Source organism: Centroberyx gerrardi, chromosome 4 (genome assembly GCF_048128805.1).
Source record: "Centroberyx gerrardi isolate f3 chromosome 4, fCenGer3.hap1.cur.20231027, whole genome shotgun sequence".
NCBI lineage: Eukaryota > Metazoa > Chordata > Actinopteri > Beryciformes > Berycidae > Centroberyx > Centroberyx gerrardi.
Genome location: NC_136000.1, coordinates 16,599,286 through 16,626,210, shown reverse-complemented (window position 1 = coordinate 16,626,210; position 26,925 = coordinate 16,599,286). Strand labels below are relative to the sequence as shown.

Genomic DNA, 26,925 nt, shown 5'->3' with positions numbered 1-26,925 from the left:
TTGCTGTGTTTTTATGTTTTTGTTTTTGATAATGAAATTAGAGGACTCCTGATACTCTGATGCTTCTTAGAAACAAAGATCTCAGGTCTTTTCCTGGTGGCTCAGGCAGCTATAAGGTATACCATGTACCCACAATGTCCTGGGTTTGAATGTGTCCTGGGACCTTTGTCACATGTCATCCCCTCTCTCTCACACCCATCTTTCCTGTCTCTCTACTGTGAACTATCTAATAAACCAGAAATGTCACAAAAATAGTCACAGGAAACATAGATCCAAGGGAAGTAGAAGAACAGCCCAAGAGGAAGAGAAATTTGCAAGTGTCAAGAGTGTTGAATATTTCAGCATCCTCGGCCATGCAGAAATTCAATAGATCTGCATGTCTCTACATTCAATTCTTAAACTCAAGAATATACAGGAATTGCTAGGATTGAACAAGTGTGTTTTTTGTAAACATGTCCACCCACCTTCATGTTATATTCTTTACTCATGCGGTGGGAAGTCGCGAGGGAGACAGAATAGGGAAAGCTCTGGTGGGACTGGATCAGACACTTGACCATTCAGCTCTCTCTGGACTCTTCATTCTTCATCTCAAAAGAATGAGTCCAGTGACCAAATTACCCCAACAGATTGTAGACTGTGCCGCTTGGATTGCAGTGTGAGCTTAATCTCGGCAAATAGAGCCGAGAGCAGCCTCAATTGGGTAAAAAAGAGACAAGACGGCTTAACTTCCACTACTAGATTTGATGTGTCCATCTAAAACAGCCATTACTGTGTGCTTTTCACATGATATTTGAAGAGAAAAAAATCAACATAAAACTTAATTTCCCTTAGATATTGGATGACTGTTCAGGTTATTCATATGAGATTTAATTCTTGAGTCAGAAAATATCTCTAACTACACTGAGCTATAGTTTAGTTCTCAGAAAAACTAAATGTTATGGCACTGAAGTGAAGTGTTTTTGCACTTTTAAGGCTAAAGTTCCCATAGAGCGTATCGGTTACATTGGGAGGAAGGAAAAGTAAATCTTGGAGTTTGAACAACTTGAATAAAACAGGAATCATCATAATTATCTCCCTAAAACAGAACAATAGAATACATTAGCATTAAAACCAATTATCAGGGTTCTATAGTGAAGCGGTTATCACATCTGCTTTACATGCAGAAGGTCCTGGGGTTGAGCACTAGTGCAGCCAGTCCTTAGTGACAGTAGGGTGGTGTAGTTCCAGGTTCAAGCTTAGTGTTGGCAAGCATCTGTACTGCCCAAGTGTCTTTGAGCAAGTCACTAAATCCCTACCAGCTACAGGGCCGCTGTTATGTCGAAGACCATGTACTTTGATTTTCCTTGTGGAGCGGGGCAGGTGCAAAGAGTTTCCCTAGGAGGGGGGGGGGGGGGGGATCATAAAAGTGAAAAAAAAATGACAGTGTGTCAGTGTTTTCATCAGTCCTGTCATCCCCAACTTTTAGATACTGAACTCCTCTCTTTCCCATCATCTACCATTTTTCTAACAGAGGGATGGAACGGAAAAATACGTATGCCCGGCGCCACCACAGCAATGAGTGAGTCATCGTCCATTCACTCGGAAAGGCTTGTTTCCTTGGCCCGCACAATATCTGGGCTAGGGCTAGACGCAGCCAATGGAGGCCTTGTCAACCCCCCTGATGATGATGAGCCTCCGCCTCCGGTATGATCTCCTCTGAACGCTAACACACACCTCCCGCTCTTCCAATATGCTCTAAATTCCCTCCCTGCCATCCCTTATCCTTCAGCTTATTAATTATGTGTGTGTTTTTGTGTGTTTGTCTAGGAGTCTGGCATAGAGCTAGGCCCTGGACTGTATTTCGCTGATGGCAGGAGTAAGGTGGACTATGTTCTTTGCTACAAATACAAAAAAAGGCGGGGATCCAAGCCACGCCTTTCCCTCGCATCCAATGGGAGTATACCGATACTATCGACAGGTCGACGGGACACGGATGCAGATATTGTGGAGGCGGGCATGGTGGCGGGGGATTTGGAGGAGTCAAAGCTGACTGAGGAGGAGAAGGCCGTAATGAGGGAGGAGTTTGAAGCCGGGCTACTGGAAGCTGGACTACAGATAGAACGTGATAGAGAGGTGTGTGTCGGTTTGCCTTCATAGTACTGGAGACAATGATGTTTTTTTGCATGACACATTCTTTGTTTATTGTAGAGAGGCCCTCACTCCACTGTCTATGACACTATAACACTTTATGGTAATGATGGACAAGATGGCAGAAAGCCATCAGTTTGAAAGTGTGAAACATCTCTGATTATATTTTCACACGCCATGTACTCTGACAAACATGTAAGAGTTAGGGCTGGCCTGAAGTAATGTGACTACAAATCCTGTGATTGGATGGCTGCCATACAGGTCAAGGATAAGACTCAACCTGTCCCTAGACGCTGGAGGACACGCCTGCTGTCTAATTAAAGAGAGAACTTCCCTTATTTAGATCAATAGCACATAAAGTCTAGACAGAAAACATAACAAAACTGACAATGAGAAATAGAATGTGTGTCTTATGTGGGTGTTTTATGTGTGTTTTGTGTGTGCGTATGCGTTCATGTGCATGTGTTTTTGAGTTTTTCTGTGTGTGTGTGTGTATGTATGTGTGTGTGTGTGTTTGGGTGAGACAAGGTTGCGTGTTAAATCAGCGGCTGTTTTGGATGAGGATTAAGACCGCTGACAGTAAGTGTGAAGCCAAAGGCCAGATTATAGGGCCTTATTAGAGAGTGATCCACTACTCGGAAGTGTGTGCGTTGGCATGTGCATGCATATGCCCCAATTGTTGGTTTCAACTGAGGTTGAATGGGAAGAAGGAAGAGCTGAGTGTCATTGTCATTGTGTGCAGTATCAGTGTTTTTTCTGTCTGTCTGTCTATGGCTAAATATGATGAGGCAAGGTGGCCACTACCATACAAGAAGGGGGTCAATTTAAATTCAGTCAAAAATACCTTTGCAGAATAAAAAAAAACAAAACAGAGAATGATTCATTTGAATATTCAATGCTGCTGATTGGGGAATGAGTGTGATCATATGTGCATAAGTGTAGGCTACAACACCAGGTAGTCTACAGTAGTTTTCTTGCCAGATAATGTGCAATGTTCATGAATGTTCATGAATGTGCAGTTATTTTTGTACAGACTCACTAAGCCAGAGTAGGTTCTTCTGACTGTCAGGCTCAAGGTAGAGCAGAGGCTGCTACAGTTGAAAAGGCTGTAATGGGTTTTTAATGCCAACGCTGGAAACTGCTGATAAACACGTACAACATCAGAGGTGGAGCGGCCGCTTGTGAAGCCTGTGCAGCTGTACTGTATGTGTCTTGCTCTAAGGATACTACAGTAATTGTGGCTTGTCAATTTTCAGATGATGCAAATTAATGTGGCAGGGTAAGATTCAGTTAGCCACCCCACCAGTTCATTATTATCTCAGTGCTCCAGATCTGAATTTGTTCCTTGTAGCTTCTGGGACTGTAAGGTTCTGGACTTGGACTAATGGGATCCCCTACCAAATAGCATCCTTATAACACAAAGTAGCATACTTACAGTATAGTTTTAGAGGTGGCTCAACTGGCTGTGTGGGGACAAGTAGCTGGAGCAAATTAAATGCAAAGAGAGAAAGAGAGAGAGTGAAGGAGAATGGCAGAGACGGATATAGAGTAGGTTACAACTCCCATCTTAGGCTGAGGGGAAAAGGCAGGGATGTTTTCAATTCAGTTTGATTTATTGAAAAAATCTACATATATCCTATGATTGTAACTTTGAAACAGATTTTTCAAATAGTGCTTGATGTGATTAAATAGTGCATGGAGGGTTTGTGTTCACATTTCACATTAATGTGTGTGTTTATATGTGTGTTTATGTGTAGAGGTCGCATGGTATACAGTTTATTCGACTGCACATCCCATGGCCAATACTCAGCCGAGAAGCGGAGCTTCAGAAGATCAAAGTTGCTGTGAAAAAGGTCAGCTTTTTACCGCAATCCTTTACACACCCTGATCACTATAATTCCCATTTCACATAGAGTATTTCTGACCATTTGAACATTTGCACAAGATTGCTTTTCTTACACAAGACAATCCTGTCTTTTGTAGTGATAAGCTAGATAAGATCATGTAATATGTGTAGTATGGTAAATATAATATGGTATGATTGAGTATATTTGATCAAAGTGCATGCATTGTATGCTTTAATTGAGCAGAGGTGTGAATTGCGGGAACGGACGGGCATTGCTGGCATCTGGGATTTCATGGCGACCACAATCAACAAGCCGTTTCAACCAGACGTCGACGATTTTGACATCCAGAGAGACTCACAGACACACATCCGCTTCAAAACCCTCAAACACCCTTTTATCAGAGACAAGCTCCACCTGTGAGTACTTATACCCTCACACACCATGCACGTGCACACACACGCGCACACACACACACACACACACACACACACACACACACACACACACACAAGCATGCACCTGTAGTGGAATGGTAAATGTTAGAAAACCGACCCACTTGGTCACCCTTGGTTTGGGACGCACATGACTTTCAATTTAATCATGGTTAGTGATTTCGATAACTCAAGCCTAATACCTAATGTGCTTTTATCTTCATCATCATAAACTGTTGAAGCTCTCAAGTAAAGTGAACTTATATTGTTTAATTTACTGTCTTTGAGAATTCTGCAAGCTTGGTCATGGCAAGTTAGTTGAAGCAGCCATATTAGTGGAAAACATTCGCTTGCAGCTAAGATAACTAACAGTAACAGTAACTTCCTTAGATAGGCGTAATGTTTGTTTTACCAAACACAAAAAAAGCACACCTAGAGTTGGCAGAGGCACTTTTTTCCGTTGTACAAAAATGTATTGAACAGTGACCTCAATACGTATTGGACCAGAACTTGTGTGAACAGTTTTACCCCTAGCATGTCTGTAACTGCTCTTTGTCATTTTCTGCAGGTATGACATCAAGTCAACAGAAACCCTATTTGACAATGCAACACGCAGCAGAATAGTGAGTGCAGAATAAAAAAATTCTCTAATTTTATACTGTGAGGAATACTTTGTAACTCTGTTAAAATCATCTGTCTTCATATTTGAATGCTAATACTATTTGTGTTATGCTATTTTTGTGTCTAGGTTGCTGAGATTATTTCACGTACACCCTGCACACAAACCTGCCAGACCACTGGTGAGCTCTAACTTTTGCTTTGGTTTTAGTCTCTTTTTCATGCTGTTCATGTGCCTGCTATCAGTCAGATTTCATACTATCTATAACATGGTGTTACACTCCCTATAGGCATCACGTCACTATTGGCTCGGGGTGTCTACGACTCTGCCTTCCCTCTGCATGATGTAAGTATAACAGCAATGGCCAGAGAGTAGGGAAGCACATTTTCTCAAAGAACTATCCATACTCATTTTGCATATCTTTATTAAAATGGTTCTGTTAAAAATATTTGAAAGGATTTTTTTGTGTTAGACTTGACAAAATGCGTCCTGCTAAAAGGAAAGGACATTGTAGAAATTTACAGTATGGAAGGTTATGGATATACAGTATATGGAAGACACATAACATCAGATTTGGTAGCGAGAAATGAGAATTAGAACCTTTTTGAGAGAAAAATATTGTTCCAAACATTTGACTACAATCTGATGATTGTGAGTAAAATATGAAATAAGTCAATTTAGTTCATATGAAGTGCTGGTAATGCTGTTTTTCAGGGGTCGTTCACAAGGAGAGGACGGAGAGATCAGCGAAATGACAGACAGGTGAGATCTACAATCAACAATAGTGGGATGAATGTGATTGACAAAGTTGTGTCTAGGTTTTGTTCACTAACTCTAGTACATACTCCATGCCTATAATGAAATAAATATACTCTGGAGATAATGAAGATGATGCTATTCATGGTGCTTAATGATAGCCAGTTTTGGCAAGTGAGCGTTTGACTCTTTCAGATGACAAGGTTAGGATAAATTCAACAAAAGTTCAATAAATAAAAATATTAGACATTTGACATAAGATGGTTCTTGTTACTATTATACCAGCAAACAATCAAGATTTAGTGTATTCATTTTGCATCCTGTATAATCTTTTTGGTGTTTAACTGTTGTGGCGTGCGCTTGGGTGTCCTTCAGCTCCTCCATGAAGAATGGGCCAACTATGGAGTCATGCATAAATACCAGCCGGTGGACCTGATCAGGTACAGAGCAGTCAGTGCAAAAAAAATGTAAATCTCCAAGCAAAGCCAAGCAGCTAGTTGATACGTTAACTTTGCGTTGACAGGAAGTACTTTGGAGAGCAGATTGGATTGTATTTTGCCTGGCTGGGTGTTTACACTCAGCTCCTCATCCCGCCCTCTCTATTGGGGATCATTGTCTTCCTGTACGGCATATTTACTGTTGACACCAACGTGCCGAGGTAGGAAGATACAAACTCTTAAATCTCTTTGCATGCTTATAAAAGTGCACCAAGTACATATGTGACGTTATTTGTACACATTTTTGGCTTTTTTCTATTATTACCACACATATTCTGTTTGTTTATATAAGTTTGTTGGTGTTGTGTATTTCAGTCAGGAGACATGCGATCTGAACATCACCATGTGTCCGCTGTGTGACGGAGTGTGTGACTACTGGCGTCTGAGTTCGGTGTGCTCATTGGCCCGAGCATCATACCTGTTTGACAACGGAGCCACTGTCCTCTTTGCTATTTTCATGTCCCTATGGGGTAAATACACACTCTAATCCACCTTCCTGAAAATATATCTTGCAACAAGGATATGTATTGCTTGGAAACTAACAGAGAACTGGGGGGCAGTTTACAAATTATTTGATTGTATCTTTTTATTTTATAGTAGTCACGTTAAGATTGGTATGTCTTTTTTAAGTGAGCCCTTGCCAAAATAGCAGCATAAAAAAGGGTTTCACATAAAACCATGACACATTAAGGTATCACAGTCATGCATCAATCAATCAATACAGCAATACAAGTCCTGGAGAGAGTAGAGTAGCCCTTGGAAGCATTAGTTAAGCAGTTTATTCGCCAGTGTAGTACAATGTAGAAGGAATTTCTGTTGGTGTACTCCAATGATATAATCATTATTGCCTATCTTTCTGAGATACAAAATGAATTTCATGAGATCATGGTGCATGGTTAAAGGAAATCAACAAGTGCGCTAGAGCTTTATAGGTGGTCAGCTGGAGGGGTTGGGTGGGGTGAAGTGGAGTGAGTGAAGCTATGTTGACGTTAAAAACTCCACCTGTTAACTCCAAAGTACTGTAGTAGCACTATGGTCACTGCAAGCATCCCACTTCCACTGCCCAATCATTGATTAAATTGTTTGCATGCAGTTATGTTTTAATGCTTTAACTAGATAACAGGGAATATATTCACAAGTGTACTAATGTGCTTCTACAGGTTCAGTAACAGATTTGCAGGTTTATGATTTTGTGGGTTCAAATCTAGCTCATGACCTTTGTTGTATGTTGTTCTCTTTCTCCCATCTTTCCTGACCCTCTCCACTCTATAGTATCTAACAAAAAATAGAAGAAATACCAAATAAGCTTTGAAAATTGAGCTAGTATCCAGAGGCCTTTTTATGAAATTGTTTTTGACCCAACAAGAACATTAGAAGAAATATTAACTCCTTCCAGCTATACATCCTAGATAGAAAATAGATGTACTGTGGCAGCGAAGGGAATGTTTTCTATTCTGGTATGTTGTTTTGGACGTGGCTCTCTGGTTTTGGACTTTGAGTATTATTGTCTGTGATTACCATGAAGCCACTCGGAGCTTAAACATAGCCATCACTATCAGATGTCAATACAGTTTTGTTGTTTTTCCTTTTCTTTTAACCCTTATTTAAGCAGGCAAGCAGACTAAGAATGCATTGTTAAATACATATATTAGGCTTGTGAGTTGCTCCACAGCAGTTTTGGCTTCAGTGCCTTGCTCAAGAGCACTTTGATGGTAGCTGCTGAGGAAGGAGTGTTTCCCATGCAAAGATTATTATATAGCGATTTGTAACTTGGTAAAACATCATTCAAAAGAAGCTAGTTCTCAGGGTTTTTTTTTTTATTTTTCATTCTTGATCACTATTAATTTTTATGTGTGTGTGTGTGTGTGTGTGTGTTTGTAGCTGCCTGTTTCCTTGAGCACTGGAAGAGGCGGCAGATGTGTCTGATACATACCTGGGACCTGACAAGCTTGGAGGATGAGGAGGTACATGCATACATACATACATAAACACAGACACACACGCAAATGATGTGAGCAAACACGGACAACACCTTTACCGCTTTCTCTTTCAGAATATCTGTCTTTGTCTCTGTCTTTCTCTCTCTTACTTTTCACATCCCCTGTTGTGTTTTTTAAGCAGTCAGGGTGAGTGTGTTGACCTCATATCCCGGGTCAGGCACGAGGACAGAGGTCAGGGTGATGTGTGTCACTTCCTAGATTAAAACAACAACACTCAAACCAACACTCTCCCCATACACACACACACACATGCATACATGCACTGACACCACTCTTTCCCCATGACTGTAATGGGATTGGGCTGTTCTTAAAGCAGTGAGCTTGCTAGATAAGGTGAAGCAGCAGGGTCTCAACTAATACACTAATAAACTCTCTCCTCTCCCTCTTTCTCTTTCACACACACGCCTGTTAATGTGATGCTAATGTTTTTTACTCTATTTCTCTCTCTGCTGCCTAAAGGAGCGAGTCCAGGTGGGATAATTTCTATACTGAATACGTGTGAAAATGAATCAGAAGTGAATTAGAGTCTGGCCTGGGCAGTTGTACCTTTATGTCATTCTGTGCATTGCAAATTACCAGGCATATACTTCACTAGACAGGCTGAGTGTTAAACTCCTGCTGATCATCTTGTGATGATATCATAAAATTGTGAAGCAAAGTAATCTGTACCACCATGCATATAGTATGTAATATGTGAATATTGAGGGTCAAAAATAGCACTGGATTTTCTTCATAAAAAAGAAAAGAAAGAAACAGTTGAGCTCCTTCAAAGACTTTGTGCAACATCCTGTTGTGAGGCTAAAACTTACATAACCACATCCACTGTACCACCCCCCATACAGCTATGAGGACACTTCATGTAGGAACTTATGGAAGACCTAAAACTTAATATCATGCAATTGCAATTAAAAATGTTGAATGTCGATAAATGTGAATTTAATTACGTTGTTATATGAATTTCATATAATTAATTAATAATAATTGTCATTTATGTCCTGGTTGTAACTGGTAACTGAAACTGAAACTTACAGTGAAATAACTAAAATAAAAAATGTGATGTGATGTATGTTTTTGCCCTGTTGGATATGGTGCTTCACTTTGTGCAGACCCATGTTGTTTACCAGTATATTTTTAACGTTTGTGTTTGTGTTGCAGGAGGAGCAAAGACCTGAATATGAAGCTGCTCTACAAGAGAAGAAAGAGAAGATGAGAGCAAAGACTAAAAACAAGGTATTGGATCTGAGTGTGATTTGTATGCACATACACGTTTAATTAGCCCATTGTGCCGTAACAGGAATTAAATTGCACAGGTGCAATTAAATTGATAAGTTTCTCCCTTTTCTCTCTCCCCTTCCCATCTCTCCCACTCCCTGTTTTAACTCTGTTGCAGGTGGCTAAAACTGGGGATGGTGTAGATGGAGAAACTGACCGGATGCTGGGCTCCCAGGTAACACTGCACCTCTCTCTGTATGAGAGGGCAAGAGATGGGCAGAGTTGTTGGAGGGAAAGGGTGGGGGAGAGGCAGGGCTGTTACATTTAGGTGATTTAGGCTCGCTTCATACAGACTGTTAACAGGGACCTCACCACTTCACACCCAGCCAGGTTAACTCTAAACTGTAGCCAAACAAACAAAGCCAACTATTAGATCGCAGTCTGTCTGAGTCCTTAGTCTACATTCGAGTTATTCAAGATTAACTCAACGTGTGTATGTATGTGTTTGTGTCGGTGTGTAAAGAGGAAACCCCCTTCTCCTCCTGTGGGTGGTTGAGTCCAAAGCTGCTTACCTGCCTGAGATTAGCCCAGATTACTGATGGAGAGGGGGGAGGGAGAGGAAGGAGACTAGGGGATTTCTGTCCTCTCAGATGGCAAACATGTACCTGCCATACTGAAAACATACGTGTGTGCATAGAACATGTGCTTAACATTTATTAGATTTACAATATTGTAAATGCACATGGCAAGCACATAATGTGTGTGTTTGTGTGTGTGTGTGTGTGTGTGTGTGTGTGTGTGTGTGTGTTTGTGTGTGTGTTTACCTAAGTAATATGTTTGTTTTTCCTGACAGCGAGAGCCAGAGTCCCTGGACATTGAGGATCACCTGTCAGGTTACCTCATTAACGTGTCCACCCTACTACTACTGGTACTGCATTCATACTCCTTCATATTCTCACTATTGATCCCCCCATTACTCTTTTATAATGCTGTCACACTACACCATGCTCCATGATTATTGTCATTTTTTATGAGGGTATCAGGCAGTCAACAGTAAGTCAGTATCAACACTTAGTCACCACTTATGTCTTTTCCCTATATCCTAATTTTCTCTATCAATTTATCCCCTATATTTATTTACTATTACCCTCAGCCAATCCATCAATTCCTCCCTTGTGGACAAGGGACAATTTCTACAGTGAAATTATAATAACATTAAACATTAATAATAATAATAATAATAATAATAATAATAATAATAATAATAATAATTATTATTATTATTATTATTATTATTATTATATTATAATATATAATTATATATATTTGTATAGCACATTTCTGAAAACAATGTTGTGCTTTACATGCAATAAAATTGTCACTAGCAACAATTTTCATTGGCTGTTGTTATCTAACATTTTATGTGTCTGTGTGCACGTGTGTTTGAATGTCATCAGATTGGCGCAACCTTCTCGGCAGTGTTTGGAGTGGCAATGTATCGCATCTGCATGTTGACGGTATGGTCCATGAACCCCGATCCTGAGGCCAAGGCCAGTGTGAGGATGACCGTCATGACAACAGGCATCATCCTCAACATGCTGGTGGTTCTGGTGTTGGAAGAGGTCTATGGAGCGATTGCTGTGTGGCTGACTGAGCTGGGTATTGCAACTCTTTATATACCGCACCGCTGTAATCATCAACGTTAGCTCCAGCATACCCCACTCCCAACAGCTCTGCATACACACCCCCTCGCTGAACGAATCCAGAATAACATAACACAGTGTCTCTGACACAGATACAATAGCACCGCCTACATTAACCAATTACTGATGTGCATTAGCACAGCTTTTGCCAAAAGGCCAATAATAATCATAAACAGAGCTGAGTACCTTATAATGTTAGTAGCATCATGCCACTACAGCGGTGCAGCATAACAACAAATATAACGTTAGTCCTATAAGCTCATAATAGAAACACATTAGAAACTGACTTGGCTTTGTCTTCATCAGGCTCAGCCATGCACAACTCAGCATGGCCTGGTTATGAGTAATGGAAGTGATGTATTGAGTGACTGATTTTATTTGACAGATTTTAAAATATACATAAGTTTGATAGCTCTTAGGCCACCACCACATGCATATAGTAAAATTGCCAAGGAATTTAACACACAATAAAGACAAAAAAGACTTATTTCCATTGTGGTCCTATTAGATCTAATATTAGATCTAGTTTGTAGGGTTAGACTAGTTTCCCTGACAGCGGCAGTCTACAGTCGATAACATTAGATAACATAAATTGTGTTAACCTGTCCAGGAGAAAAACTGCCAATTTTGCATCAGTTTTAATTCCTTTGGTCTTTCAACAACAATACCAATGCTTGTTCTTGTTCTTTTTGACCTTGCCCTATCAAAGGGTATTTGGGAGGCCTACTGGATTTTTCTTGACCTTATGACTGGCTGCTGCTCTGCCATATTTTGCACTACCCATCCATCCTTGGGGGAACTGGTGGAACAGTATGAGGGGTGGAAGGGGTTCCAGCTAGGGAGGAGATCATTTATGCCCCGAAAAATACACTGAGCTGAGTACAGGAGACAACAACAAACCAAATAGGAACAAAATAATTTGAAGTTCATCCTTCCACCATATCTTTGGACATACTGAGATTGTAGGCTAGATGAAAGTGAAAATTTTAACTTGTAACTTCTACTATACTACTGTAGTCCATTCCCTCTTGAAAGAAAGTGGTCTTAAACCTAGTGTGTGTTCATAATTGAGCTGCCGCCAACTGAAGAGAATCAAATCTTTTACATTGCTGGTGTTTACAGACATCACAGCCAATTAATGAAACACTCCTCTGTGATTGTTTTTGAGACTCAGTAATAGCACTCTCACAGTAAAATGCTTTAGAATAACAATTTCAAATATTTTGAGCAGATTTCAGAGATTCAGAAAGCTAAGGACCCACCTGCTTCTGACGTGTTCACAATCTACAGAGCAGTCACACAGGTGACTGACCCTAGAGCAGCTTTATGATGCCAAGCAGAGAGGCTTGGTTGAGGATTGAACACCTGACCTGTTGTCAGGGTCGACTTCCTAGCCATGGGGTCACTGAACTCTGACCTTGCTGAATTCTATATATAGAAGGAATTACTCAAGCCAGTTTCTGTTTGGCTGCATTACATACAGTGGTTTCCGAACACAGTCGTGATGTTTTGAACAACTTTTTCCTCACAGTGTACAACACACAGTATGTAGCCATTGAAGGCCAGCTTACTGATTTAGCTTTGGATATTACAGTTGCAAGTCTCTATTTCACACTTTTTGATTGAGTATCAGCAACTGGTTCGCTAATGTTTGTGCTGTACTATAAAATTGCTATTGTGTATATAATGATGTTATTGGCTGTCCCTCCTTTCCATCAGAACTTCCTAAGACAGAGGCAGAGTTTGAGGAGAGGCTGATCTTCAAGTCATTCTTCCTCAAATCCATGAACGCCTTTGCACCCATTTTCTATGTGGCCTTCTTTAAGGGAAGGTGTGTACAGTCTTGTTTTTAGTCTTCATGTCTCTGTCAACAAGGGCCGATACAGAATGCAAATATCACACCATATTGTATGTGGATGCATCTCTCTTTTTTTTTTATCTTACTTCACTCACTCTTTGATTTGTACCCCCTCTGTCTGTCTCCGCTCCTTGCTTGGTCTTCTCTTCATGCAGGTTTTCTGGGCGGCCTGGCGATTATGTTTACATCTCTGGGGACTATCGCATGGAGGAGGTGGGTTCATTTACACATGGTTATTGTGTGTGTGTGTGAGTGTGTATGCGCATCTTTGTCTTAAGTACATGTGTGTTATATATATTCCACAGTGTGCACCACCAGGCTGCCTCATCGAACTGTGCATCCAGCTCAGTATGATCATGCTAGGGAAGCAACTCATCCAAAACAATGTGTTCGAGGTTCTCGTACCGTACGTATTTTAAGCTCTAACCACATACATTTCTGACAAAATTGTACCATTGAGCACAATCTCTACTGTCTTTGAGAAAGAATATACAATGCTTGCTCTCACTCTGTCATCTCTGTCTTGCTCATTCCCTTTATTTTTATTTTTTTTCCAGTAAGCTGAAAAAGATGTACAGAACGATGCAGGAGGAAAAAGGAAAGAAAAGAGCAGCGGAGGATGAGGAGGACACAGAAAGGAAGAGGCCAAAGCAGCAGTTTGACAAAGATTTTGCCCTGGAACCCTTTGAAGGCGTGAGCCCAGAATACATGGAAATGAGTGAGTCTCTCTTATACTCATTTGCTCGCTCATTCATTCACTTAGTCACTCACTCACTCACCCACTGTAACTGTGTGTGTGTGTGTGTGTGTCCGTGTGCTTGTCTATGTTCATATTTATAGTAATCCAGTATGGGTTCGTGTCTCTGTTCGTGGCCTCCTTCCCTCTGGCACCAGCCTTCGCTCTGCTCAACAACGTCATTGAGATTCGCCTCGATGCTGCGAAATTTGTCACTGAGATCCGGAGGCCTGATGCTGTGAGGTGTAAAGACATAGGTACAGATCACAAGCGGGAGCATATCCACTCTGTCAGTCTCTGTGTGAATGTGTAATATGTTGTCCTGGAACTTTTACTCACCTTCTTTCCCTTTACTCCACTCCATCCCTCCATTTTTGTCTCCATATCTCAATATCTGTCTGTCTGTGTCTCTCGCTCTTTCTCTTACACACACACACACACGCATACGTACACACACATACACACACACACACACACACACACACACACACAAATATCGCCCTTTCCCTCTTTGTCTCTTTTCATGCACATGCTGTCTCCAGGGATTTGGCACAACATTCTCTGTGGAATCAGCAAGTTCTCTGTCATTACAAATGTAAGTGTGTGTGTGTCTGCTGTGCCCATAACCTTTGACCTCTGGCGGACAAAGGCTTACTGAGCCAATGTACACAACATCCTCATTTGGACAATAGGTGATGATGATTTCCTGTCAAAAGGGTGTCAATACCGACATCTCTATGGGTTCAGTGTTTCAGATCCATGAGTGTGTTGTTTTATGCCATATGAAACACAGTGAAATAGATGCTATATGCCATCATTAATTTAATTTGAATGTTCTGACTCTAAATATCCACCTTTAGATGTGTTGGCTCGACCTCTTGGTTGTACATCTTCGTAGATTAATTGATTTTGCTTCATAGATTCATCTTGTTCCAGCAGCTGTTTCTTTTAGCAGATGTACAGTTGTCCAGCATTACAGCTATATCAGAGCAGAGATGTAGAGAAGTTGCAAAAATTGATTATTGATATGAGATATTTTCAAGTTTGTATAAAGTAGATAGTGCTATTAGTATTAAATTATTTGTATGAATGAGGCTTTTGCCTATCCAAGTGAATGTGGTTGATATTGACCTAGTGACCTGGTACATGATCATGTGGCAGAATACAGTACTATCAGTTCTTTGTTTTTCTCCCTAGGCATTTGTCATCTCCTTCACGTCGGAGTTCATTCCGCGGATGGTGTACCAGTACATGTACAGTGTGAATGGCACTATGAATGGCTACACAGAGCACTCGCTGTCGTACTTTAATGTTACCAACTTCCCACCGGGTACCGCACCCACGTCCACGCTCATCACCGGAGTCTCCATCTGCAGGTCAGAGTAACACTCTTATCTTTGACCAACCTTGACCTTCCTCTAAACCTTGTAGCTTAACTCTTACGTTGCTTAAATACAGAACTCTTGCCTAGACTTCTCAAAAATTGTGCAATGCGGCACTATCTGCAAGGATTAAATTGTTTACTACGCTAAAACGTACTTAGCATAACCAGATTGTTAAGTAAGTTTACCAAACACATGGCTTTAATTTTCTTCTATAAGGTGTGGAGAAGATGTCACCTTGCTAACACCTAGACTTACTCTGTCTGTCTCTGTGTATCAGGTATAAGGACTATAGAGACCCACCATGGGAATCAGATGCCTACACCTTCTCTAAACAGTACTGGTCTGTCCTGGCTGCAAGACTGGCCTTTGTCATCTTCTTCCAGGTATGAGACAGACAAACAATATTGTTATGTCAAGGTCAGTCTAATTAATATATCTGAACATGAACAACCCTCTTCTAAAGCTAGAAATCAGAGAGACAAGACTCTAATCTGTGCTGTCTTAACAATTAAAATTCTGGATCTGCCCCACTGACAAGGAAAAGCAGAATCATAGAATATTTGCCTTTTATATGTAGCCTTATTTTTATAGTACTCTCAGTTCAGTTATTATAGCAATATCAGATCTGAACTAGAAGATAGACACTGATCCCCAAAACCACAGATTAGGGGATGGAAGAGACCCTTTCCTCTCATTTCTGGCTAATGGAGACAGTAGGAAAAGTTCAATACTGTCAGACAGAACTGTCCCAGGACGTAGGAATAACATATTTCAAAGCCATTCCCCTTCTGCGCTGATCTACACCCTGATATCTAGTTCCACTTATAAATCATCAATGAAATAATACTTTCTTTACTCTTTAATGAAAAATACAGTGTCAGTATTATTTATCTTTAACGCAAATCAAAAAATAGGGGGACCATCGTAGGGGACCATGAAAAAAGCAGAGCAGAAATTAGGTCCAAGCACACTCATGTAAATGCAATGACCCACAGCAAGAAAATTCTTTAGGGTGTTTAGCTATTCCTAATTCCTTTGTCTTTCACCCTGCAGAACCTGGCCATGTTCCTTAGCATGCTAGTTGCCTGGATGATCCCAGACGTGCCGCGGTCTCTGCGGGAACAGCTGAAGAAAGAGAACATGATGCTGATGGAGTTTCTGCTGAGTGACGAGCAAGCGGGACGTACCAAAGGTTACGCCTCAAAGCGCTCCAGCTCGTGCTTTCCCGCAAACATAGACATTGTAGTGGAGGCGCCACCGCAAGAAGAGGAGGGGAAACAAGTGGAGGAGGTGGTGGAGGAGCTGGAGGTTGAGATCAATCTGGACGAACCCAGAAGGAACAGCGGCAGTGATCCGGAGCTTGGGAGGTCAATTGAAGAAGTCGAAGAAGATGGAGGAGGAGTGGGAGGAGGTGAGGGAGGAGATGAAGGCGGAGGAGGAGAAGGCGGAGAAAAGGAAGAAGATGGAGAAGTGAATAAAGGGGATGGCGAAGGGGATAAAGAGGGAGAGGGAGAAGAGGAAAAAGAGGAAAAGAAGGAAGTAGAAAAAGAGGAAGGAGGAGAAAGAAAGGAAGAAGAAAGTGAAGCTGAAGTGAAGGCAGAAGAGGAGCAGCATTTCTCTGTTGATCTGGACTCCTTCATGAATGAGCTGGGCCTGTTAGGTGAGAGGAGAAAACTTAATGTTTCTTTCTTTTAGTCTTCTGCAAAGCTTTTTGCTTGTATATTTGCAGTATCTATCAATGTGTCACATTTTCTATGAAGTAAATGTATCATGTTGATGCCTTGTGATTAACTTTTGCCTTAAATTTGTTTTCATGTAGATGAGGAACCCTCATCCAGCACGGCTAAAGATAGAGAGCTGCCCCGCTCAGGCTCCAAACAGGAGTACCACGAAGACTACGAGCTCCCAGCACGCCCGGATCTATCATCTAAGAGAGGCTCGTCCCAGAGTCTTAAGGGCTCCAAGGCAGACATCAGGTCCCAGACATCGGATGCCAGGCTCTTCTCACTAATTGGTCCTCCTCCCAGAGAGCCAGGCTCTAGAGCAAAGGCCCGCTGCTCCACCCTACCTTCCCGCCAGAGAGGTGCTGAAGTTTGTTACAGCCTGCCGCGCCCTAGCCACTCCACCAGCCTCACCAAGTTCCAGCAGATGTCCACACTAACTCCTCCTGCCCGACTATGCCCTTCATCGTCAATCTCATCCAACCCATTCTCTTCTCCGCACACACCGTCTACATCCCCACATCCCACGCAGTCCCCACCTGCCCACCCCGAGTCCCCGCAGCCCACAGCCCCCTCACCCAGTGAACTGTTTGTGCTGAAAGGCCCTCCACCCCAGCAGCCACGCTCCAGGGCCAAAGGCCGCTGCTCCACCTTGCCTGCCCGCCAGAGAGGCCCCGGGGCCGAGGAGTGCACCACCAAGCCTAGCCATTCCACCAGCTTTACAAGGCTGGGAGACCGCGTCCCGCCGTCCCGCAGTGAACTGAAGCGTGACACTCACGTATGAGAAGAGGGAGACAGCAACAGACAGGGAAAGACGATGGGAGGGGGAGGGGAAGGGGGAGGACTATCCAGATTAGCCTCACCTTTCTTTGTGCCTGGAGCCTCCCCCCTCCCTCGGGCCTCCCTATCTGCATACACAATACTTGGGGTCTATAAAGAGACCATCCAGACGAACTGAACCTTCTTTTTATCCTCTTAATCTTCATGGAGACATTTATACCGCTCAATGGTTTAGTGTTGATCTGGACAAGGGGAGTGGTGGACAATTCAGAGTTACACTGCAGTGCTCTGGAACTCTCTTTGCCATGCCTAAAGAAATTTACCATTGAAACTAAGACTCTTTCTACTATTTTTTGGTTGTTTTTTGTTGGTTTGTTATTGCCACAGCTCAATAGCCACTGATCCTCTGTTAGTCTCAGTCAAACACATGCAGCAGTGCTGCCTTGTAGACCAGAGGGAGATGGAAATTATATACAGCACAACTAGTATCAATCAAAAGAGTTATGCTTGTAGATCTACTATTTATTTTTAGTGTTTTGATATATAAAAATACTCAAAATTATAATAAAATAACTACACATTTTTGAAATCTGTTTGTCCTTGTGAACTCTCAAGGTCATGGGGTGAACCTGTTTGATGGTGAACATTTCAGTCATGTTACCTGTGCCACAAGGGCTTGGATAATGGAAAGGAAGGGTGAAATTGGATGTACCATTATATTCATTGCATTTTAGATTAAGAAATGATCAATATCAAATGTCTGAGAGGTGAGAAATACAACACATGTCTAAAGGTGCTTCTATTCAGCGGTGGTGAGCAGAAACATGTTGTCATGATGGGGAATAACCTCACCTAATCAGTTCTCAGAACAGACCTCACTGGCAGTAAACATGACACCAACAACAACAGTAAAACATCTCACTAGTAATCCTGGTAGGAAGATGGCGTCAGGATCCACACTGGCACTGTGCTGACTCTGTTGCCCCCCTCTGGTGTATAGTGGAACATCACCAAATTATTCTGTGTCCCACATTTTAAATATGGATGCCTAGAGATGTATTGCTTTAATTCTATATTGTTCTTACATTTTCACTGCAGTCCTGCAAAAGTAAAAAGTATCTCAGCAATTGATAATTCCACACTAACTTCACAGATATAAGCCATTGTACTGTGCATTTACACATGAATCTTTCTTACTGACTATGAGAGGGGAAGCAGTTCATTTGGTCATGGCCATGTCCTTTCTATTGATATTTGTTATCTTAATTACCTAGGCAACAAATTACACAGACTGATGTTACACTATCTCTCTCTCTAGTCTCTCTCTCTCTCCCTTTGTATGTGAACGTTCCCTTTTCTCTTCTTCCATTACCTGTATTAGCCCCTCCTCTCCTGCCCCTGCAGTGAATGGGGCCTTTGTGGGGGGCTTCCCAGCATTCCAAGGGAATTCTTCCAGGTGAGGGTATGCAAACAATCTAGTGCTCAGATGACCGCTGCAGCTATCCGTATACAGCTGTTTTGATGCAAAATGCTCCTAGGTTTTCAGTGCTGAGCTGACCTTACAGGACTGAACTGCAAGGGTGTGATCACAGCAGCAGTCAGAGGCAGAGAGAGAGAGAGAGAGAGAGAGAGAGAGAGAGAGAGAGAGAGAGAGAGAGAGAGAGGGAGGGAGAGAGAGAGAGAGGGAGAGAGAAAGAGGGAGTGATAGGGAGGGAGAAAAGGAGCCCAATCCCTCTAACCAGGTGAGCCATCACACACACGCATACTCAAAAACACATGCTGCCTCACATACTATACAGTACATTGTGTAGATTAGGGGAAGTGTTAGAGGGCATAAGCAAATATTTGCCTTCCTCTTTGCTTTTGACACTTTGAAGACTTTGAACACTCTTTGAAGAATGGCTACACAATAGCTGGAACTCTTGCCTAAGGTATAGGATCTAACAGTACTGTTACCTGGTGTGAACCAGTACAGTCTATACATAGACTGTACAGGTCACAGATTGGCTTCTCACAGACAGGTCCCTGGACGACACACTGCACTATCCACGCTGGGCATACTGAAGGTGAGTGTGTGTGTGTGTGTTTGTGTGTGTGCATGCGAGTACATGCGCATGTGCATAAATTAATGTGTGTTTGTGTGTGTGTGTTCTCACAGGCATAAAATGGATTGGACATGTGTTCACGTTCTCATTTGTAATCTATCTTCCATCCTCTTGATTCTATAAATATGGATGTGTTTTTGAGTGTGAAGTTCAGGTAGATGGCTGAGACTATTTGGGTTTCTCACGTTATTTCAGTGAGCTTCATTTGTCACACACTGTCTGTACCCTCCTCCTGCCTCAGCTTCCCCTCTCTTCTGTTGGAACTTGTCTATTCCAAAGGCAACGCTGCCTGCAGGTATGCTGGTTTTCCCATGCTGGTTTACTATCTTAGGAGTTTAGAGACGCACTAATACGAGATATTATATCTCAGGTGAGTGAGACAGGACCTCACAGCAACATGTAAACATTTATCATTCTTTATGTTTACACCATTTAGACATAGACACAGACCTCGCCCTTGACTTTACACATTGGGATTGTCAATTGAACAATTGACAATTGTTGCTTTATCTGCACTGTCTGTTATGGGCAGAGTCCACAAAAGGAGGGACTTTACTTCTCTAATCTTTACCTCCAATTACTCCTCACCCCCTTTATCTATCTTGCCCTTTGACATCTTGTTCTCTATCACCAAATCAATCTCTCCCTGTCATGTCTGCATGTTCACATAACAGTTCTACACTGCAAAAAATATTAAGGCAGTTCAACTCAAAAACATAAGTTTCCTTGCTGCCTTAAAATTGTGAGTTGACAGAAGTAGTACTGAATAGTTAGGTCAAAGATCATTAGTTAGTTGTTCTAATGTAGAAAAGCTAACTGAGTGAACTTAAGACAATAAGTTAAATCAACAAATGTCTAGTCATGCTGATTCGTGTTTCCAAGTTGAATGCATTAATTGATAAACTGAAATCCAGTGTTATTTATTTTTTCACAAGGTTTGTTAGGTTTAAGTTTCTCTTGTATCACATGATTAATACACAGCTCAGCATATAGTATGCAGCTGCAATACACTTACTTGTAGTGGATTGTACTTGCCATGTGCATCAAAGAGAAACTTACTTGATTGTGAATTCCCAGATACATAGATAAGATAGATAGTAGATTTTATCATGTTTTTTTTATTAAAAAAAATGTAATTAGAAATTGACCTATGATTCACCAAACATACATACATAACAAGTCTCTTTCCTGTAACTTCATTCAAACCAGAAGAAGGAAGAGTTTCTGGAGAGTTAAACCAAATGCAATGCATACTGGGAAGTATAATTTATAAGTCACAAGATGTGAACTCATGATTTTAAGTCATGAAGCTCATAACTAGCACTTTTAAGTTGAAATTGACAAACACATCTATATACATTGTGTTAATGGATAAAGATGAGTTGATTTCACTAAATTGCACTATGAGTTTTTACAGTGTACTGTCAGAATCTCAGGCATGACATAAATTTGGGGTTTTATTATTGGGAAACGGGGCGTCCTGGTGGCTCGGTGGTTTAAGGCACGTACCATGTAATCGTGACATCCAGCAGGGTTTGAATCTGGCATCGTCATCGTCATCTCCCTCTCTCTTCCTTCTTCCCTGTCTCTCTCCACTGTACTATGCAATAAAGCAGAAATGCCATAAAAATAATAATCTCAATATTGGAAATTGTAGTGACCACAGCTTGAAATTGGTACTAGCCAAATAGTGGTAGGCTTTGGCTGTGACTGGTAAATCTGTCAAGTGTACAAGCCACTTCAGCAGAGCACCAGCCTGTGTTCAGTCTTTTCTATTTTGAAAATTGTGTTGGCTGAGGCTTAATTAAATTGGTTGAATCCACTTGCCTATTTGGCCAGCTGACATAGTTTTATGCTATATACTGCAAAAAATATCCATCTTAACAAGTCATTTGAGTCTTAAAATTGTATTTCTCTTAAAAGCAAGTGAAAAATCTGCCAATTGGAGGGGGAGGATAATTTCACCTGTTTCTGATGCGAATCAAGTTCTTTCAAGATTTATTCTTGAATCAAGTGTCATTTCCTTGATACCAGTGGAGTGATCTGCCTTATTCTGCCTCGGAAACAAGTGGAATTATCTCCCCGTTGTCAGCAGAATTTCACATTTGTTTTAAGAAAAAATACGATGTTGAAACTGAATATGAAACTCAATGATGTTTTGCAGTATGTCAGTGAATGTTTCACTTGGCATATTCCATGTTTCCCAGCAGCATGTTGGAGACGCTCAGTGACTGGCTGTGGTGGGAGCGTCTGTGGCTGCCAGCGAACATCTCCTGGTCTGATCTACAGGATCATGAAGACCGGATCTATGCTAAACCCTCTCAACTCTACGCTGCTCTGCCCTGTGCCCTCTGCCTGCTTTTAGTCAGATGCCTGTTTGAGAGGTGAGGATGTGTGTGTGTGTGTGTGCGTGTGTGTGTGTGTCAATGTGTGATTATGACCAGACTCATAGCTATACATTCTCCTTATTTCCCGTAGTTTGTGTGCTGTTGCAGGTACCTGGCCACACCACTGGCTGATGTTTGGGGAATTAGGGATAGGGTTCGTCTCACAGCAGAGCCCAACCCCACCCTAGAAAACTACTTCTGCAGCCAATCACAAGTCCCGTCACAGGTACGTTAAGGGGCACTTCCCCGAAAAACAGAGGTGATTTACTAGTCACATAATCTCACACATCTCCCAAAACTGGCAACAGTCATACACTAATGCATGTGGTGTGACATTATAGAGAATTGACGAGAATGAAGTTGTCTTCCAAGTGAGGAAACTTCAACCATGTAGTGATGAACAAAGCACAGTGACATGATTAGAAGTAAAAAAGCAATGCCTAAGCCTCACAGGGGAATACTGTCAGGGGAAGTTGTTTTATATACTAAGTGCAGTGACTACTAGTGATGGGAGGAACAAGGCTTTCTGAAGCTTTGAACCAATTGAACCAGTTGCTTTGGAAAATGCTTCACTGTTTCGAAACGCTCGAAACGCCGCACGCTGGTGACGTCTGCTGGTCAAATGCGTGTAAATGCAACGGGAAGACCCCAAAAAAACACCTAGAATGATTCAACGATTTGCATACTTGCATATATTACTTGCATATATTTTCATTTAAGAGTAGTCTAAAATATCCTGAAATAAACAGACCTGAAATTATGTAGAATATGTAGGCCTTCATATAGTTGTATTTTAATCATTTTCATTATATCATTTGTGTAAATAAAGTATGTGTATAGCTTATATTTACAATTAATTACAATATTTATGTTTATGTTGTAGACTTCATAGACATATATAAGAAGGCATTTATATGCTTACTTACTAATACTGTAAAATTCGTTTGTGTATGAAAGTAGTGCATGGAATAGGAAATTCTGTGATGGGGAGTGTTTGTGTGACTGGGGCTAGATGAGGGAGGGAGTGTTATGAATTTTTATTGAAGAAAACAATTTGTCATTGTTTATGACCTTGGTCTCTTTCTTGCTCCCTCCATTTCTCCAAATCAACTAAATCTCTCTGAATATCACAGAAAGTTTCTCTGTCTCTCTCTCCTACATGAAAACCCACAACATTTAGTCATTTTTATTTGCTTTTACTGTAAATATTAGGGGAAAGGCACATCAGGTGATCTGCAGGAAACCTGAAATCACTAACTGTGGATCAGCCCAAACTTGAATCAGTCAGTATGAGCCTAAGTTATGACAACTGATTCGAGATCAATAGTTGCCATACATTTGACACAGGTTCACTTTGGAGTCGACCCCCCAGTGTCCAATCACGTGACTTGTCCACTTTGATACGCGCCTCGAAGCACAGGTTCAACACGGCAGTGTCACAAATGTTTTGAAACGTTTCAAATTGCTGCTTCGAGTCCATCCATCACTAGTGACTCCTGTAGTTCTTCTTAGAAATTCAAATCAAAACAAAGCATTACAACAAAATATTCTATTGAACTAAAGATGTCACGACCTTTCTTGGAAAGTCCATGACACCTACGGTTAGAATAAAGATGAGTTCAGCTTATACAGAGTCCCATGGCTTCTTACAAAGTTCTCTTTCTGTACACAAATATTTAGTCAAGTGAAAATATGTTATTACTTTGTATCAAATTTGTCTCACCGGGGAGCCGAAATCGGTGCTTGGTGTGTAACTTGGCTCCACAGAGTGCATTTTAGGGTGGAAAGAGTGTAACATGTGGATCCTTTCCCTCGTGTCCCAGGCTGATGTGAGGTCTCTCTGTAAGAAGACCAGTTGGCCAGAAAGGAGAGTTCAAGTCTGGTTCAGGAGGAGGAGGAACCAGGAGCGGCCAGGGCTTCGCAAGAGGTTCTGTGAGGCCAGGTGTGTGTGTGTGTGTCTGTTTGTACACAGATGTGCGTGTGTGTTTGTGTAGATGTGCGACATTATGATGTTCTTGCCTGTCAACAGTTGGAGATGTGTGTTCTACTTGTTTGCATTTGTCGGCGGAGTCATAGCTCTCTATGATGTGAGTATTTCTGGGTATTTCTTTTCCCAGTTTTAGCACAGGAATTATTTGGCATGTTTCTTTCTCGTGTCAGACAGTTTTTCCATTGCTTGAATATTTTGCTTTGGTGCTGTGGGACCTTTCTTTCTCTCTCTCTCTCTCTCTCTCCCTCTCTCTTACTATTTGGGTATACCACTATCATGTCTCTCTTCCTCTTTCTCTGCATCTCTCTGTGCTTCAGGGTTTTTCTCACACACTGGCAGTTGACATCGCAGGCAAACATGTATGAGCTCGTTTTACCCTTGGCGCTGCTTTCAAGCATATTCTCCAACCCCCTCACACTCCTCTTCTTCTCTGTTGCTGCTGGATTTAGAAGCCTTGGTTTTATAATCTGAGAGAGGTTTGGGCAGGCTTCCCTAAACAGGTGAGCGTTACCCCAATTAGTTTGGCTATAAAGATGCCTTGAACAATATTACAATATATAGTATAGTATAAGTAAACCATCTCGTCATCACGTGTGTGTGTGTGTGTGTGTGTGTGTGTGTGTGTGTGTCCATGTAGTCCATGCTGCCGTCTCAGTACTGGTATTACCTCTTGGAAATGGGCTTCTACCTTTCTCTGCTCCTCAGCCTCACATTTGATGTGAAAAGGAAGGTAAGGGGACAGTATGTGTGCAGATAAAATAGAGTGCAAAGAACTGCACTTGTTCAAAGAAACACAAACAGTTTCATTTCAAAATGCTTTAACCTTAAATCCATTACTCAGTATGTTAACATACAGGTTTCCAGATCCACCAAAATGTTAGTTTTGCACAAAAAGAAGGTATAATAGTTAGTAACTAATAATAATTATCTTTCAAATACCATATCAATTTTGAAACCTTTATTTACCTATCACATTATAAACACACAAGAACAATTTGAATTGGATGTGTGTGTGTGTGTGTGTGTGTGTGTGTGTGTGTGTGTGTGTGTGTACATGGATGCATACATGCTTATATGTTATGTGTGTAGGACTTCAAAGAGCAGGTGATTCACCATATAGCCACTCTGACTCTTCTGGGTTTCTCCTGGACTTCAAACTACATCCGTATTGGCACCCTCGTTATGGCAGTTCATGACTCCGCTGATATACTGCTGGAGGTCAGTTCTGCTCTCACATCAGCGCATACACATGCCAATTTATGCAAAGATTGATTGTGACAGGCTGGTGCAGGTGTTAGGTGATAAATGTGAGGCATTACATTGTCACTGTGCTACTACTACGTCATTAACTACTCACTCGAATGTCAGTCAAAACGCCATTTAAATTTGTACGAAAACCAAACAGTTATCCCCCTAGTTCCATCTCAACCTTCTCCCAAAACGATTTAAGTTAAGAAAGCCATCTTTTTACAGCCCCCCAAAAATAAATAAAATGTCCATCAAATTTCTCCAAACAGCTTGTGCAGCATAATCCAAGTTTTGCAGCCACACGATTGCACTATGGGTCCAAAAGTCCAATATTTACTTCATTATATACTATATTTTTCTCAGCAACATTGCTTTGTGGCACCTGGTCACCTGGTTGCTCAATTCAAACAAAATGCCCATTTAGAAATCCTGCCAGCAGCAGCTTTAATGACTGAATTTTTAAGTTTGGGTGAACTGTTCCTTTAAAAAACAAAGAATCCAACCAGATTCTTTTCACTGTTTTTACTTCATTCTCTCACAGGGTGCAAAGGTATTCAACTATGCCAAGTGGCAGCGGACTGCTAACGCGATGTTTGTGGTGTTTACAATTCTCTTTACGGCGACAAGACTTGTCATTTTGCCTTTCTGGTGAGTTTTGCAAAACAGAAGTATGCATGGTGCATGATGGCCTCAGTGAAATGTGTGAAAAAGTCATGTGTGCATATCTTCAACAGGCTGATCCACTGTACATGGGTGTACCCAACAGAGCTGTTCCCTCCCTTCTTTGGCTACTACTTCTTCAACGCCATGTTGCTGGTTCTGCAGATACTCCACCTCTATTGGGCCGTTCTTATATTGCGAATGCTTTACAAGTTCGTCTTCAGCAAGGTGCTGTACAGCAGTATCCATGTGTGTCTGTGTGTAAACGGGGGAAGGGGATGTATGGAAACTAGAAAATCACTTCTGCAAGTTACATGATTTTGTCTCACCGTCTCTTTCTCTTCTATCTCTCCTCCTTGGTTCTCCATCGTCTCTGTGGCTCATCTCCATATTGCAGCTGGAAGGGGATGACAGGAGTGATGAGGAGGAGGATGACAGTGACTCACTAAAGGAGAGAAAGCACAGACTGAGTCACAGAAATGGCTCAGGAGCCAGAGGCCGGGCCAACGGGCACTGACACAGACAGACAGAGAGAAAGAAATCCAGACAGAGAAAGAGAGAGAGGAACATGGACAGAGAGATAGACTCTGAGTCCAGATGCCAGCGGTTGCCAAGAGCCCACAGAGGGAATTTAATAACATATTGAAAAGGAGTCAATATACTTGAGCAGACAATATGATTTTTAAAAGGAACTGTGAAGGATAATGCATGTGATTTGAAGCTGCATGGTTTCTGGAGTTCTCTGAATCCAATGTTAAACTTTGAAAATGTATATTGTGTCATTTTACTCTTAATTAAAAAAAAAAAGAGCAACAGAAACCACCGTTGGTTTTCCCTTTGATGATGGTGATGATGATAATGAT

General features: G+C 41.5%; 2 protein-coding genes across 2 annotated transcripts; both read left to right on the top strand.

Moving 5' to 3' along the window:
* The first annotated feature begins 1,554 nt into the window (after positions 1 to 1,554).
* ano2a (anoctamin 2a) lies at positions 1,555 to 18,195 on the top strand. The gene is made up of 27 exons (XM_071927252.2): positions 1,555 to 1,683; positions 1,807 to 2,112; positions 3,885 to 3,980; positions 4,218 to 4,390; positions 4,974 to 5,028; positions 5,154 to 5,205; positions 5,314 to 5,369; positions 5,739 to 5,786; positions 6,156 to 6,220; positions 6,304 to 6,438; positions 6,593 to 6,747; positions 8,159 to 8,241; positions 8,737 to 8,748; positions 9,433 to 9,507; positions 9,668 to 9,724; positions 10,343 to 10,417; positions 10,947 to 11,148; positions 12,912 to 13,023; positions 13,206 to 13,263; positions 13,356 to 13,456; positions 13,608 to 13,768; positions 13,891 to 14,043; positions 14,329 to 14,381; positions 14,984 to 15,162; positions 15,449 to 15,554; positions 16,225 to 16,831; positions 16,991 to 18,195. Exons 1-27 carry the CDS (start codon positions 1,555 to 1,557, stop codon positions 17,674 to 17,676), a joined length of 3,990 nt encoding a protein of 1,329 aa, XP_071783353.1. The 3' UTR covers positions 17,677 to 18,195.
* Positions 18,196 to 19,610: 1,415 nt separating this feature from the next.
* cers3b (ceramide synthase 3b) lies at positions 19,611 to 26,871 on the top strand. The gene is made up of 11 exons (XM_071927272.2): positions 19,611 to 19,738; positions 21,988 to 22,161; positions 22,273 to 22,390; positions 23,988 to 24,106; positions 24,194 to 24,251; positions 24,604 to 24,654; positions 24,792 to 24,884; positions 25,244 to 25,372; positions 25,944 to 26,050; positions 26,137 to 26,290; positions 26,460 to 26,871. Exons 2-11 carry the CDS (start codon positions 21,989 to 21,991, stop codon positions 26,577 to 26,579), a joined length of 1,122 nt encoding a protein of 373 aa, XP_071783373.2. The 5' UTR covers positions 19,611 to 19,738; position 21,988; the 3' UTR covers positions 26,580 to 26,871.
* Positions 26,872 to 26,925: the final 54 nt, after the last annotated feature.